Below are 17730 nucleotides of genomic sequence, written 5' to 3' on the forward strand. Positions count from 1 at the left end.
AGTCTTCTACTAGTGTAAATGAGGCTCATATAATTGGTGCCACAATCATATCACAGCTATGCATTTTATCATTATCTATCATTCTTTGAAAAAACAAATCCGTCCTTTTACATAATTAACACAAGAAAACATCAAACAGTAACCATTTACAGCTACTTCTCATAAACAAAAACATGACCTGTGCTACCAGAACCATGAGGAGATACACTCACCAACCGTTGGGGCAGCTTGAGCTTCTATGAAAGAATTCATCGAGAGAATTCAATCTAAAGAACCTAGTTATATTCCATCATCAAAAGCCAATATTTATTTAGCTTAAAATATGATTATACCAGCCTATCAAACTTCCCAGCAATCGGTGAAATAAAAAGCGAAACTTCTTCCACATTAGAAGGGAAAAGGCTGCACTCGAAATAAATGTGCCGTTCTAGTCAGAGCTTCTACCATACTACAACATAGGTAGCTCAATGTTCTGAAATGATATATCATCGCGCTCATCATTGATTTTAAAAATGAGATTTTGAGGATCTTGCTTGATTTGAATTTCTTCATCTTCAACTAATTTCCATTTGGTCAGGCTGTGGTATCCTGTCCCAGTGTCCCACAAGATGTCCTGGGACGTCCCGCTGGAACCTAAATCCCTGATCAAAGGACAGTATAGATTTTCAATAATTTGGATGTGTCACATACAACAAGGTTTTCTGAATCTGCTGTAGTAGTACACAGCCAATTGACCTGCCAAAAACAAAAGTGCTTTAGTTAGATACAAGGGTCTGATAAGGCTATTTGACAAGTCTTCTAGTTAAGCAGATAATTGCTTATGAGGCCCAGCTTTTCATCAGACGATACATGCAGTTTTCAGAACAGAAACACGATTTTGAGTGTTGATCTGGATGGATGTATGGTTTGGTTGGGAGAAAGGAGGGGGGAGCCAATTAACGGCCCATTCCCATATTGTGTAGTAGGAAACTTCTAAGCAGGGTGCTGCATGTATGTAGTTATATAAACTTTCTTGCAGATTCACTTCCCTGCAAGTGCACCCAGATCCACCTGCAACTTGTTTATAATAAGGTAACTCATGCACATCTCTCAGCAAAATATCCCAGCACATTAAGCAGCACCACAGACATCAAGTAGCTCAGAATTCAACACACATAATAAAAGTCTTATGTTTCAGTAGCGGCTTGGACATCAAAAGCTCTAAAAATTGATCACCTAATAAATAGACTTTTGATTGGTTTTCTAGGATAGGTCTACCCTATTGCCCAGCTAGACAACCAGTGGGACGGGGGCGGGGAACAGAGGCTGAGGTAGTGAATTGGGTTTTCACAGATTCAAACAAATATGTGTAAGTTTTTCAAACAAACTAAGATGCGCTGAATGTGTACCAAATGCAGTATATAACAGTGAAATTAAATGAATAAAAACTAAACAAGAATATAAAGCAAGTAGAGACAAGCACACCACACAAACACAAAAGATTTTATAGTGGTTCAGTGCACACCCAGGACTTACATCCACTCTCCAAGCTCTACTTGAAAATTTTCACTATAATCCCCTGATTACAGCATTTTTGTTTTAACTGAAAATCACAAACAAATCCAGTGGTTTACAGACTCACCAACCAAAATTTATACCGATTATTTTTTGGATTCACAATCAATCTAGTTGATTTTCCGGGATCACCAACCACAACCTTACACTGATTGTTTTCTGAATTCACGATCAACCCAGTTGATTTTACGGAATCACTAACCACAACCTATTCTCCATGTTTCAAATCCTTCGAAACTTGTTACAGCAGATTTCAGAAAACAGAAATTTTACAACACAAACAACCCCTTTATGAGCAGATGAAAAATATTGATGCTTGTTTGAAAATTGCTTGTGTGCTTTGCATGAGATTGGACACTCTTCTCTTGATGATAGCCTTCACAAAAATTAAGAGCTTTCAGATGTGGAGCTGAAGAACACTCTTAAATGCACTATAGACTGAAAATAGATTTTTTTTTTTATGGAATAGGCTATTCTTGATATTCAATTAGATTCCTCTTCCATTTCGAAAGATCTCTTAACCATTTATGATAATTTGAATTTGAAAACACGTTGTTTTTGGACATTGGGGACAGAATCTAACCATTCTAACAAACTTTAGATGTTTCTGTAACTTTCTTTGCACAATTTGTTATTGTTAGAAACTCAGAAGTCGACTCGAGCAAATCTAGAATCAACTTGAGGTCTTTAAAAGTCAACTTGAGATTTGCGGGAGTCGACTCAAGCACTATGTGTAGAAAACAGGCTTTCTGTCTTTTCTGAGAGAGTCAACTCGAGCTCTGCGTGAGTCAACTCGAGATCCATGCCAGTGCCATCCTGCATGCCAGAATTGACTCAAGATCCGCTGGGGTCGACTCGACTTCCTCAATTCAGTTTTTCTCATTTGATTGACCTCCAAACTTGATTTTTCTTGGCTCAAAAGCTTCCCAAATGATTTCAAATGTCTTCAAAGCTTTCAATAAGAGTTAGCTTCCTATACAAACATTCTCAATCATGCTTCAAAGACATTAGTCCCTTTTTCTACTCCAATGTAGTGTAATCATCAAAATCATTTCTTGTGTCGGCATACTCAACAACACCATGAATTCTTTATCAATAGATGGATGTCTTTAGGCGAATATAAAATATCTGAAGACAAATGCTAAGGCAAAACCTGTAAGCTTAAATAAATAACACCAGAAAAGAAGAGTCAAGGTCTAATATTTCCACGACAAACCAAATTACCAAGAACAAAAATATTGATGATTTAGGTGCCAAACCTCCACCACTTCTCATTGTCAGAAACAAATCTTTGAAGGAAAACTATATTCCAATTGACTGATCTAAGAAGTAATCTAAGAATATCCTATATAAGATGTTCTCTATGATGGTCTTATTATCTTTAGCAAGGCAACCATGGGAACCGAAAATAATCTAAATTCTTTTTTCTCCTTTTTGGAGATATATTGAAGGCTTCAAAAGCAGAACTTCCCTTTGAAGAGAATCCTAATGATAATAGTGCAGCCCTTGAACATTGTAAAAGTATGTTTGTTGGGTGCATCAGATAATTTTTGCCAGAATGCTAAACTGCTAGCTTGGTTGATGTCAGCCATTACTTTACAAAGGGAAGACGAAACTCCACTAACATGCAGTGAGAACTTAACCTTAAGTTATTCTTCATGTGTTTTCATGAGTCAATTATCATATAGGGACCTTCTAAGAATGCATCAATGATGTATATTAGTGAATGGAAGCCAGTTTGGAGATTACAGTTTACAAGAGTTCTTGTTCAGATAAACCCAAGCATGTTAGCTCTGCTTTGTGTACCAAAACCTGTGGGCAGGGTTACGTGCCAAAAACCTGTGGGCAAGGGTTACAAAGGCTTGACTCTTCTTCTTCTTCTTCCACCACTATTTTACAGATTCTAACATGCAGCCAGAGTCTGAACTTAAGTTGTTCTTTAAGAGTTTTCATGTGTCAATTATCATATAGGGCTTTTCTAAGAATAAACTAAGGTGTATATTGGTGACTGGAAGCTGGCTTCGAGGTCATAGTGGAAAGAAGTCTCTAGTCTTATAAGCACAAGCATGCTAACCCTGCTTTGTGTGCCAACAGCTGTGAGCAGTCACTACATGCCAAGTTCCCTCCAATTATTTTACATATGGAAGGCAAGCTCTATAACTTGCAGTGAGAGTTTTGAACTTAAGTTGTTCTATTATCATATTCTTCTTAGAATCCATCAACAATATACATTGGTGACTGGAAGCTGGTTTGGGGGGTCATAGATCGAAAGAGATCTTCTTTTTGTTGATATAGAGGGAAACTAACTAGATTTATCAACGAGAAAAAAAATAATACAAAGTCACCCACCCTTAAGGTAAGGCAGAAAGAGAGACCACAAAAAATAGAGGCAGCACTTGCTTGCACCACCAGGAAACAACATTTTATCTCACAACTTTCCAAAATTCAGTACGCCCTTTTGATACAAAAGGCTGATGAGTCCTTGAACAGGGAACCAAATAGTCAAGTACATTAAGGTCCACGTAATGTTTGTTGACAAAAAACTGTAGCAGTGGCATGTGGTATTATCTGAATGGGGACTAAGGCCTGAAGGACATGTCTTTCAGGCCTAGAAGTAAAACTCTGCCAACTCTGCCTAGAAGGAAAACAGAGGAAGAATTCAGTGCCCATTCATCATGAACAGTGTAATGAGACTATTATTCTCACATATTTCACCAGCATCACTCCCAGAGATAACCATTGAGGACACAATAGGCAGAGGCTTTAGCAGATTGAAGTTGAAAGTGTAGTAGCTTATTCTTCACACAATATTATGAGTATGCACATATCGTATCAATTACTCTTACCTTGAATGGACAGCAATCTGGTCCTGGTCTATTTTATCTAATGGTAGGCATTCTAGTTAATATTTGGTGAATATGAACAAACAGATGGAACTCCATGTCAAACCTCAAGTTCTCAATCAGTCTTAGGTGTATGTCTTAAGTGTTTTATTAAAGAATTGAAGAATTGATGCCTGAGCACAATGTGTTATCAACATAAAAGATCAATGTCCAATGAAATTTTAGGATCAAACAAATCTTCTGTACAGAGAACTGCTAACATTACAAAAAGGAAACATGGTTTTTCTTTAAAATTTGAATTTGCACTAAAACCTAGCAGTAGAGCTGTAATTATCTTCTTCTGAGTGAAGTCATAGAAGGAGAATTGAGGAAGGCAAAGAAGTACCATTTACCCTACCGACAGATTCTCAAAATACTGAGATAGTATATGCACATGAAAACAAGTTGCTATCTCTTCTAAAACTAACAAAGTTTGCAAATTTGTTTCACCTAGATACAAAAATATATGGAAATGAAGCTTATAGTTTACCTTCTTCTTCACATCAATGTTTAAAATTAAATCATTGTTGCAGCTTGTTTGTTCGGCACAAAAATATCTAGACCAGTCCCACAGCTTCACACATGCATCATTTCCCCCCGAAATAAGAAACTTGCCTCTCTCCCCAAACAATGAAAAAGATCTGCGTAAACCATAAAACTATTAGATAGACAAAAAAAATGGGGCAGCCGAGTGCATGAGGCTCCCAGCATTGAAGGATCTAGAGAGGGTCACATGTACGCAGCCTTACCCCATGTGAGGAGAGACTGTTTCTATATTTCAAATCCCGGTACGACAGAGTAATCTTACACACGAGATAGATAACCTCCATACTAAACAATATTCAAATTACTTACACGCAAGATACAGCAGCAGTATGCCCGCCCAGACTGTAATCTAGTTGAATCCTCTTCCCTAGATTTCGACCAGTTGCTTGATTTGCAGCTTGAATGCCGCTTTTCTTGGATCTCGATTGAAAATTTTTAGACTGAGAGAAATTTTTTGACTTCATGGTGGCCAGCCCAGATTCTAGATCAATCACATCAACAACACCATCACCTCTTGCAACAGCACATGCCTTGTGCAATCCCAGTAACATGTCCGTTTCAGGAACTGCTATTGAGTGCACAAAAGCAGGATTGAGACATTGTCCAACATTACCACAAGAAACAGTGCCGTCCACTTCGGGCATCCCTGCAATATGAAAGATAATGTGACTTATTTATTAAAAGAAAATATTAGAACCCTTGCTTTTATGCAGTTTTCAGATTTCAGGCATAAAATAATTAAAAAAATGGCTTGAAAAAAATAGCATTTCTTCAGTACAAAATGACCACATGACCTGTCACTGTGCTAAACATGACATTTAAGGAGTACATGTAAATATACAATGTTTATTCCCCAAGACACCACTAAAGAAGAAAGCATTAAATCATACCAGTTTAATAAACTGTCTTGTAGTGAAATAATGAGATAGTGAAAAGATGACAATCACTTGTATATTTATACCATAGTCTATGACATTGGATGGCCGCCCTTTCGAGAAGTCCCACATAGCAAGTTTTGAGTCAAGTCCTCCAGTAATAGCTGCCAAACACACCCATCAGATATTAATAATGGTGAAGGAAGAACATTTAGCGTTTCTAACCAGCCACCAAGATGTAAAGCCCGTCAATAAGCGCATAATATAACCAGTCATAAGAAACACCATTCTTTGAAAATGAAAGAAATTTGCATAACAGAAGCACCGTATCATTAGTCAAAAGAAAGACTGCACAGAATCTTTGGTAGCATTCTCAGATGCATTAAAGATGTATTTGCAACTGTTGTTAACAAACACCACCAAAAAGGAGTTTACTGCAAACATAACTGCATCACTGTATGTTTGACAAATACCATCAAAGTTGAATGAAAAATTTTACAAGTGCCATACTTTAATGGAATAGCTAGTATGCTTCTTTTCTAAACTGTAACATCCACTAGTGGAACATAAATTTTTGAGAACTTTGATGCAAATAAAGGAAAAATGAAACTTGAAATAGAAAAAATGTAGGGATATTACATAAAGAGGGGAAAAAAATTGTACACGTAAGTTAGGACCCGGATATAATCTCTACCCTTCTAGGGGGAGGATATGTTTAAGCATTTACTGTGAAAACAGGAAAATTTCAAAACCTTTGATTAGCATAACAAATAGAAATGAACAGAGTCAGCATCAAGTAAACAAATAAGTAATGACCACCGGATAACAAATTAAGCAGAGGAAACAGCATCTTGCCATTGAAAGCATCTGAAATACCAAGTCAAACCCCAACTACATTGTGAGGATAAAATGTTGAACATACACTTCTGCAGTCTTCATAATGAATTTCCAATCTTAAGAACCTTACTTTCTAAATTCTGTAAAAATGTACATTGCATTCAATGACATGTTGCCCCACCACCCCCCACAGGGGAGCTCAAACAGTGGTGTGAGCTCCCAACAAATTGTCTTGTAATTAGTCATGGCTTACATCATGCACTATATGTTGATCCTTCCATAGTTGTTTGTATGCTTTTTCCTTGTTTTCCTCGTATTTCTGTTGATTATGTTTAAATAGCACAACCTGTACCATTTCTATATAAAGTATCTCAGTGTGCAGATAACATGAGGTAGAATTCATGTGATATTGATAAGAAGTAAAGACCAACAAGTATGCATGACTGACTATGGGGTAATTGGAAAACTTCATTTGGTAAGAATGCCGATACAGATGAACAGCTGTAACCAGCCAAAGGTAGATATGGATTTTTCCAGAAATCCATGGGAGTTTGAATCACAGATATTATAATGGAAAATTAAGGTAGCTTGATCACCCATAATGAAAAACCGAGTTAACAAGCTGAAATCTAGGTTTAGAGGATGAACAATTCATACTGTATATGGAACGTGACAAATCTATATGGAACCAGGCCAAGATGACTCCCTACTATAGTGCATAGAGTATAGACTTTGGTTAAGTCTGTCCGAATGGAGTATGGAGACATTAGATCAGCAAATCTAATCCTATACAGGGAGGATTTGGCTTGTTGGATATGGTCTATTGGAGTATATAGATGACATAGGTCAGGCTATTGAATTAGTGCCACAAATCAGGTTCCTTATCGCAGAGAATCTGGACACAACCAGGTGGACTTCCACATGATATAATGAAATGACATGGGAGCTTTAAGGATGGAGTTATCAGCTTTATGTAAATCAGGAGGTTGCTTTGGACCATCACAAAGTCAACACCAACATCATTCTGGTGTTTAAGAAAGGAGAGTAGACTTTTAAAGGACAAAGCCATGCAATTGGTAGACTTGTTTGTCAGAGTAAATTAAAACAACAAAAGTTGCTTGATCCAAAGAAAACTAATAAAGCAAAGAGAAAACTAAAAAAGATACTTTGAAGGACATCACTGAAGGAAGTTTAAGTGTACGGTTGCTCCTTAAGAATTCCAGATCCCTCCACATGGTGAAGTTGAAACTTGACAACACAAAATAGAGGTGGGAAAGATAATGAGCTATGAAGAGTGATGTATCCTATGATGCCAAAGTCTAGGGGCATGAAAAGAAAAGCATGATAATGAATCACTCAAGACTGAAGATACTTGCATGATAACTATGTTGAATAAGACTCCATGATTTGGTAGGTAATAACAATGAGTGAATAATAAGTAAATTTTATTAAATTCTATGAAACACATCTTTCCAGGCCTTCAGTGAGATATTACACTTATTTCATGCAGATAGGAATTCAACACCAGAAAAGGAGATACCAGAAGATTAATCGTGATGGATTTAGTAACTTGACACTCAGTGAGTTTCCTAAAAGTAATGTATGAAAAGGATTTTGTAAGATCAAAAAAAGAAAAAGAAAAAGGATACCTGCCCAAGGCTTCCAAGAGAGGAACTGTACACTGCTGCATATCTGTCGGAAAAGCAATTAAAGGAGCACAAGCTTTATTTGGCACAAGGAATTCAGAGCAGGAAAAAGATCAGTCAGTACAATCTAGTGAGTAGAATTACTCAAAACTGACATTATGTATATGTCCTCAGGCAATCAAAAATTATATTTCAGATAACCATAGCAGATGTCAAACAAATGAACTGATCACTGCGCTCATTGATTTGATTCAAGATGTTAGGCATAAAAAATATCCAGGTATAATAATCATTCAGGATACACTGGTATGAACCGCTCTTAAGGTTTTGTACAGGCATTGCTGGCTAGTGTCAATGATCTGCAAAAAAGAGTAAACATTATACTAAATTAACAGAATTTCAAACCAACAAATACTAGGTACCACCTGCATCTCTGGAAGCGTAGAAATTCAAGTAGATGAAAATAAAAATAAATATCATGAAGATGCAGTGTGAATAAAACAAATATTTCAAACTTTTGATTAATACAACACTAGCCTCTATCTAAATAATTAAAATAGAAGTAGGAAGTAGGAAAAACACTGCCTCTATCTAAATAATTAAAATAGAAGTAGGAAAAAACAACAATTTTCTACATTTAAGAAGCATATTCAGACTCTGATATCACAAATAACTAAACCATTGCCCAACATGAACACAAAAGGCTTTTTAAACAAACTAGAATAAAGTGCATAAAGTAAATAATTGGTGATTCACTGCAACAATATCAAATGTAGCATCTCATGATTTAATTGAAGTGTACCATGAGCCTTGTGTTATATCTGACTCCTATGATGCGGAGACTTTAGCACTACTACATGGTTCCAAAGTCGTAAATAAGTTGAAGTAAATCAAAATAAAGTCGAAGAAGAGACTATCGACGTAAAAAAGATAGATGACTGCTTCAATAATCATAACACAGCTGAAGAACATTTCACAGGAACAAGCTGGCATCTCCTCAAAGTGGTAAATGGTTGTCAAATGGATTTTACAATAGATTAATAACATCAAAATAACTTTCACATGGAACAAATAACACTGAACAATTTTCCACCGAGGGATTCAAAGGCAGAAGTTATGGGTCGGATTCACATGCTAGGTTTTTTGTCAGGGCTGGTGGTTGACGTGGGGTTCATGGCAACTGAGAGGTGCCATTATTTTATCTCCTCTTCTCTTGTTATTTCTATGTTCTTGGTTGCACCATCCCTAGCAATGTGTCATACTTACAAATCTGTCAAGTACCACTTTGGAAAACCTAGTCACATGTTGTAAACCAATATTAAACAATACTAATAAATTTAGAAAACCTGACATATGTAAAAGAGAATCCACATCATGATTTCCTAATACTAGAGGATTCTTTTGTATCACTCAAATAATTTTAAAAGTTGAAGACACAAGCAAACAAACAAAAGCATCAAAACATGCAAGAGCTCAATCAACAAAGAACAGGAAGAGCAGAACTCATGGATCTTACTAGGTTGGTAACATAACTAAGAGGGTCCGGGCTCCTAGGAAAAATACTAGAATATGTATTTAGGCAGTACGAATGGTTATGTATTTTGTTAACATTTTGGAGTTGACCTCCTCTACTAGGTGTAGGCTTTACTTGATTATGCTTAATCTGTCCAAAGCTATGTGTGGTCTTTATTTATTTCTCACATGAATACTTGCCAGTTATGACCTTCATTATTATGATATGGTAGGTCAATGGTTGAATATTTGAATTATGATTGTTTTTCTTGATAAAAAAAAGATGGAACACTATCTTTTGCAGTAGAGGTACCTTCGCCCAAGTCTATCAGCCTACGATTGATGTTGCTGAACTGCATCTTCCCCTTGAAAGGAAGATTTAGGGCCTTCATCAAGAATCTGCAAATGACACCAAAAGTATTACAATTACGGGTGGCAATTTATTCCACCACATTAGGTACCAGACCCAACCCGACCCTAACACAGTGGTGTCATGACCCAACACTTCACCCAAAAAGGCTAGCCAGAAGATATTATTTCAATTCCTTGATCCTGTATAAGTATCCGATATCTTCCTAGCAAATAACTGATGTGGGACTAAATACATGCCCGCACATATCTTCACAGGCAGGTTTTACCCAACCAGTTTAGAGTTGGTGGCGCAAACAGGCCCTCAATCTAAAAACTGCAGCAGATTCAAAGCTGGCGTAGATAATGGCAATGCCCACCCCGAACTCGATCTGATTATATATAAACCTTGATGATTGTAAGGATTATGATGATAATGGAGAAGAACAAATTTTGATTGATCATAAGAAAGATTAACATATGAAAGGCTAGAAGATACATGCTTAGTTGTTTGTTTTTTTTTTAGTCGATTGTTTTTCTTGGTTAAAAGGACATTTGACTTACTAAACAACAATATTTTAGTTTGTTGTTTCTATTATTTTCAAAAGTTTGGTTTGTTATATCATGTGTCTTCGACTCTTATTTTTTTTAATATTTTAGGAAGCACCAACATTTACTTTTACGTTCATTTTTATTTGTTTGATTTGTATGAAAAGAAAAAGATTTTTGCAACCTTACCCACCCCGCCCCACCTTGAGGTGGGTACAAGGCAAGTGGGGGCATGTGGTTCCCGATTGTAGGGTGTCTACAAGTATTGGCCTAATCGACCCATACCACCACCACCCCCCCTCCCTTGGCAATTACCATCCCTAACTACATTTGATGGCAGAGCATCTATGACTTTCATATATGATCTATTCCTTCTCTGCATAACCTAAATTCTCTTTTCCAACTTATCAAGGAGTCTGATGTGGGATGCAGACCAAAATGTAGTGCTTAATATGTATTTGATATGGTAGAGAAGATAAATAAAGGAAAAGACCATTGTTTCTTATTTCTATCTCATGTTTTCATCTGAATTAAATACAAACAAAAGGGAAGAAAAACAAATAAAAGAATCGACAACCTTCACTTTTTGATGCCATCTTAGGTACATAAATGACCTGGGTTTTCCAACACATAGCCACTTATATTCATGATAGACATTTATTCAGATATCAAAACAAGTCACCAATATGGGGACTTCGGTAATGCAGATGGTTGACTAGAATGCAAACACTATGTTACACAAGCCAGGCAAACAAGTGATGACACTAGTACGCAATGAGTTGCAGCATTGGGTTAGCTTGCACCATAAATTCATTGTTTCTAAGGGGAAAAAAAAATCCACTACCCATACCCAAGCTGCAACAGTTCATAAAGTGAAAAATGAAAAATATCCATTTACATAAGTCTTCACAAAACTATAGAAATTTGTTTAGAGTAGATATAGGTGTGTAACAAGTGTATCATTGGAGAGCAATTCACCCTTTCACAATGTCATTATGTACCTTAACATCACCACTATCATCGGCAGCAGCAAGGAAATTTGACTTTGAGCTGTAAGCAATCTGCAAGAACATTACAGGCATTTAGAGTTTCTAGACTCGGAACATTACATTATTAGAGAAATTCCATAATCGTAGAAACATAGAAGCCCAAATTCCAATTGAAATGAAAGTACCAAACATAATTAGGCAATGATCCTGGTACAATAGAACTGCTACCACTGAACAGCAATTTAAGGAAATTTCAAAAAAGATATCAAAAGTCACAATACATTAAATAACTCAAAAATCGATCCAATTATAGAAATTCTTTGATAAAAAACTGAGAGTGAAAAAAATTTAGAAGATTTACAAGATGATGCTATGGACATCCAAGATGGACAATTGACCTACTTTTAACCCCCTCCAAAGCTTTCTCCTACCACCATCCATGATATAGGACTCAAACAATCTTCCAAACAATACAGTTACTTCCTGGACTCATTTCGTCAAGATTCAGTTAGCATCACTTCCTTGTCAGCATTTCCTACAAGTTCATCAAATCTCAACCTTTAAAAATTTTCCATCTGAACTTTCATCCTCTAAAGCTATATATGCCAAGCAAGCCTAATTTTGCTGATGTGCGCCAGTCTTTTTTGAAAAGAAATGGTCCGTAAGAGGTTATATGAAAAGGATTGGAGAGTTATGAGCACAAAAAGGGTTCAAGGGAAGGTCAAAGATATAAATGGCTTGAAAATGGAAAAAAGAAGGTTAAAGAGTAAATCAAGAAACAAAGTTTAGGAAAAAAGGGGGGGGGATGGTGGAGGGTGGAGTCATACCCTAAATAACCTGGTGAAGATTCACATTGATCAAGAAAGGACAACCAGCACCTTCTTCATGGCTGATCTGCTGAGAAGTTTGCAAAACAAGCAACATATTGAATGAGAATTGCATACTTTTAAGAACCTAAAGACCTTAGTGGGCATGATAGTCATCTCCAAGACCCTAACATTTTAATAAATCACCTTCAGTTAATGACCATGGTTCACCCAACTTTCGAAGATAAAGATTTAACAAAGCAATGTACAGTTGGTGTATCTACCTACAGGCCATAAGGAGAATACCAACAACTCAATACTACTTGGAGAGAAAGAAGGTGGACATAAGTTATGTGGATGATCAACAGTGTTCAAGGTGAATTTGTGACATTTAGATGGTTGTCCACATATTTCTCCATAAAAAAATAAAAAAAATAAAAAGTGAGCTCCTATCGGACAAGTACATCTCCACACAACTGTTGACAATCTATGGAAAATGTTTTCAGTGAATCCCGGAGACAAAGATCAGAAAAACACAGATAATCTAGGTACGCATAAAATATTAGCAATTCCTTTTACACCAGTGAAACTATAGAGTTGTTATCAACAGTATTCAAGTATTAGGGAGATGAATCATGCTCAATCATGTTTTCCTCCATGCTTCTAGATATCTCTTGAATAAAGTATAGTTTTCCTCAAAATCTATAAGATGCTCAGTGTAAAGTATACAATGATGTATACAACTAAACAGTTTCCAGAACCTTTCTCCATCACCATATCATCTCTTTACCCTTATGCACAGAACAGTAAGTTTTGGATAAGAATCATTTTGCACCAGTCCTTATATGACAAAACTTGACAGCAAAATAATGTGTCAACAGAATCATCACAAGATTTTCTACCTAGCTCAATGTTTGACAAGCGTTAATATGATAAGGAGCTAAAGATTTTGTACCCATGCTGACCAGGAAACCACAAAATTCCTTTTGACATTTGCAAGTAACAATCAATAGTTTAAACACATGGAGTAATATCACTATCCGGAACATTTTTACATGTTACAGATATCTGTGGTCTGCTTGTGGTATATTAGTTCTGCCACTTATTTGTTTATCATTAAGGAAGTTAGCATGACAATTGTCAGTCATTTTGCTGGCATCTAAACATGTTATATTCGGTGATTGAATTAGATTAACCATCCAGTTGTCTATATGGATGCAATTTAGGTGCAAAATGAATAGGCACAGAATGAAAGAATTCAGAAAGTGCAGCAGTATTTCATTGTAGATTCAGAGAACAGTGTGCCAAAAAACGATCCAAAAAGTAATATATTACCTGATTTATCTCATCTTTGTTATAGTTGTAGGTTTCCAATGGCTTCCAAGAAGAGACCTTCAGGAGATAAAAATTACAGCATCAGGAGCCAAGAACATAAGACCAGTGATGCATGTAGCAGTAGTCTAACATGGAATTATCCTTGAGTTCTATTATTTTCAGGGCATTACCAAACAGTATTCTGACAGGGTATTATGATCTCTTGTCCCCTAAGTTTTATCATGCATCAACAATCACAAATGGCTGACCTTGATATCTTTCTGTTATTAATGAAAAAAATACATTAGGTTTATGTACCTTCTTGCTACTGTCCAGGAAAAAATATATTATACCATGTTCATGCTGATTTTGACATGCAAATGCACAAACAATGCGACAGCTTGAGGAAGTAATGCCCTGGATACACTCACACACACATATATAGGATTAAGAAATCTACCTTATCTATATGATTGCAATCAAGAATTTACCACATCACGCATCCAATGTCCAATCCTTATTATATGTCATACACTTTAAGTACACTAGATAAGCAAGGCATGACCGATAACCCTTTCTTTGCATACACGAAGAACAGCATTTTTTAAAAAAACCCAAAGTGCACTTAAACCCAAAAATATGAATGTCCTAAAGTGCAGGAGAATCCAGCCACTACAGGGTCTGGGAAGGGTCAAATGTACGCAGCCTTGTCCCCACGTATGAAAAGGCTGCTTCCATGTTTTGAATCTGTGAAGCCCATGTCACAATGGAGCAACCTTACAGTTGCCAAGGCTGACTCTCTAGGTAAAACAAAAAAATATGAAGAACCCAAAAACATACAAAGTGCAGATCTGTTCCAAAATCACCATCAAACTTTAAAATATCATTACTTATTATTATGTATCATTGTGTAACAAGCAATATATTGCAATATTCAATAACATATAGATGTGTTCCCAAGATACATGAGTGTACATGACACTGATAAATCCAAATAAAGGTACACAACATGCTAAACAGAACAGCAAGAACTAGTACTTTAAACCATGGTGACAACTAAAAGAAAATAAGTAGTTAAGACATAAAAAGATAATTACCTACCATATGAATGTCCAAGCATAAGACTTTAGTACCTGAGGAGGCATAGACAATATCTTCATTTCCTGACAAGATGGTTGGTGATTTAGCACATCTTTAGAGATCAAATCCATTCATCGACAAGTTAAAACATAAAAAAGGCAATCCCAAAATGAATCGCACTAACCAGCTTTGAAACATAAAGAAGAAACAGGCTGCTCCCCTAAATCAATGGTAAACAGAACATCCTTGCACCGCAAATCAAACCAGCAGATGCGACCATCCTGGAGCCAACAAGATATCAAACTATGTCACTAGAAGCAAAGTTTATCAAGAAAAACAAATATAATGAACATTACTTATTAGCACATAACTTTCAGAAGGACTGGATCGTGAACTTTCTTGGACGCATAACCTAAGTAGACACTCGGTAGAATGCTAACATATTTTCTGATAAGACGTCCGACCACGCTGCATGAGTAGGAAAAGTAACGAAGTTTTTCTTTTTGCGAACGAGGAACAAAGACAATTCAGGAAAGAAGTGAGTTTGCTCGAGGATTCTCATGTAGAAAAGAACGAGAAAGAAGGTCAGAAATCACCTTAGGATACTAATAAGCCAGGTTTGCTTGATACTGAAAACGGTCAATCTAAAAACCAAGCTTTTCTGGGAAAAAATTGGCAAAAACATCCAAACTATCTTTCTTGATAGTCTCCCCAGAACATTTTTAAAATACGGGACGAGAAAATATGCAGGTCCTGGATTGCGTAGGACCTGTTCAGCATTATTGTGGTTTTTATTTTTTTGTTTCTCTACAAATTACTGAAATACCGCATGGAGATTGATGTTGAGGATAGCATTTGCACAAGTCCTCTGCTGTTCCTTGCTTTCACCTTCATTCTTTTTGGAAGCGACAGATCTTTGCTTCCAAAATATCTCAATATTTTACAGGCAATTTCACAAAAAAAAAAAAAAAAAAAAAAAAAACGAAAGGGTTTCGTCATGCATTTTATTCAGTCTAGTTCATTTTCTTCTTGGGCTTTCGAAAACAAAAACCCAAAAAAAAAAAAAAGACCTTAGACATCGGGAGAAAACAACACAACCGAAGCTAATATAGCTGACTCCGGGAAAGAATAAATTGATTTAAGATTCTTAATTTTTTGTAGTTAATACTAACTTAATAGCCGATCAGAAAGGATAGTTTACCGGTCACAAAACCAACGAGATTCTTGAATTTTCTTCGGAAAGGATTAAGGAGTTTCTTGAATTTTCAGTAACACATGCACCCCTAAAATATTATTGCCCAAGGAATCTTGAAACCCAAACAGGTGGGGGAGGAGGGAGGCGGGAGAAGGAGGAAGGAAGAGAGGATACCTCGCCGGAAGAAGCGATGATCCCCGGACGGGCCCGTGAGGCGATGCAGCAGGTGACCGCGGCCTCGTGGCCCTTCAATCGCCTCGGCTTCATTCGCAGCGATAATCTTTTTCCTAAACCTTTTCTCTTCTTTTCTCAACAAACTCCTACCAGTCACCGTTTCTCAGCTACCCTAAAATTTAGGACGCGCTGAGCCGGAGATGATGGCTCGTTTATAGGAAGGACCAGGGCACGCCCACTCAGGTCATTTCATTCTCGGGCGGGCACAGATGTCCAATAAGTTGCGAGCATCCCGGCCCGGCCCATCCCAGCCTGGGCGGGTACCACGAATTTGTAGGCTTTTGCTCGGGGGAGCAGGCATGATGGCCGTTTTCCTATCCGGAATGAAGCGAAATTCTAAAAAGAATTGCTCATGCCACCTAGCCATTACATGTAATTATATACTAAAAAGAGGTTTTCAGAAAATTTTATAATTTATCAAAAATTCTAGAAAATCATATACAAAGCTGCATCATGATTTTACTATTACACTTAAATATTTTTCTAACATTCTAAACAAAAAAAAAAAATACATTACGCCATCTCTTCTCTTTTTTTTTTTTTTTTTTGCCTTTTTTTTCTAACATCTCATCTCATGCTTTTACTACTTGCTTCTTCGAATGAACCCAATTCAGGGCTCACATATTCGTTCTAAACAATAAATTTTTCTCGACTCATAGTCTAATCTGATCTCATATAAAGCATCCTAAATTAGCTGTCTCGGTGTCTGGTAGTAGGATTTTTCTCTTTCATCGGAGAGGATTGGCTCCTCCATATCTCTAGAACCTGTGGATTTCCCCCCCTTCTAAGTCAGAAAATGTTCTAAAATGGCTCTCTCATCCAATCTCAAAATTATTCCCTTCCACTATATATTATTCCAAAAGGGATGCCTTGACGTTGGATTTTTTTTTTGCTTTCTTATGGAAGAATGTATTCGTATAAAGGGTATTCTTTCATCAATTCACCAAAATTCCTAGAAAATAATAAGTGAAGCAACATCATGCTAGTACTACCGTGCTTCTCTAGATCAATATCCAATTCCTTCTCTACATCATGCATTGAGCTAGCTCTCCCAATGGAAACCCAATTCTTTGTTACCGCCATGCTAAAATATAGGTTATTCTAAAAGCGATCCCTCCGTAAAATAGCTCTCCAAAGATTTATGGAATCCTAGTCCAATCCAATCCCAAAAAAATATGCTAAAATTATTCTTACATCTGATATAAAAAATATTTGTTGTTATTGTAGCAAGACACCAATAAACCAAAAATGGAAGAAAATAAAGATCAATGCAAACATAAGATTTACGTTAAAAAAAATTTAAATTAAAAAAAATTACAAATGGAGAAAGATAGAGATATTTCACTATCTTTAAAATTAAAAA

At 36.5% G+C, this 17730-nt stretch overlaps 1 protein-coding gene across 1 annotated transcript; it reads right to left on the reverse strand.

Moving 5' to 3' along the window:
- Positions 1-33: 33 nt before the first annotated feature.
- Positions 34-16493, reverse strand: LOC105048103 (uncharacterized). The gene is made up of 11 exons (XM_010927301.4): positions 16308-16493; positions 15123-15219; positions 14960-15021; positions 13880-13936; positions 11751-11810; positions 8643-8699; positions 8344-8386; positions 5944-6021; positions 5292-5628; positions 4927-5077; positions 34-735 (listed from the first exon to the last, which is right to left on the reverse strand). The coding sequence occupies exons 1-11, from the start codon at positions 16398-16400 to the stop codon at positions 646-648; spliced, it is 1125 nt and encodes a 374-aa protein (XP_010925603.1). The 5' UTR covers positions 16401-16493; the 3' UTR covers positions 34-645.
- Between the last annotated feature and the right edge of the window lie 1237 nt (positions 16494-17730).

The sequence above is a fragment of the Elaeis guineensis genome, chromosome 7 (genome assembly GCF_000442705.2).
Source record: "Elaeis guineensis isolate ETL-2024a chromosome 7, EG11, whole genome shotgun sequence".
Classification (NCBI taxonomy): domain Eukaryota; kingdom Viridiplantae; phylum Streptophyta; class Magnoliopsida; order Arecales; family Arecaceae; genus Elaeis; species Elaeis guineensis.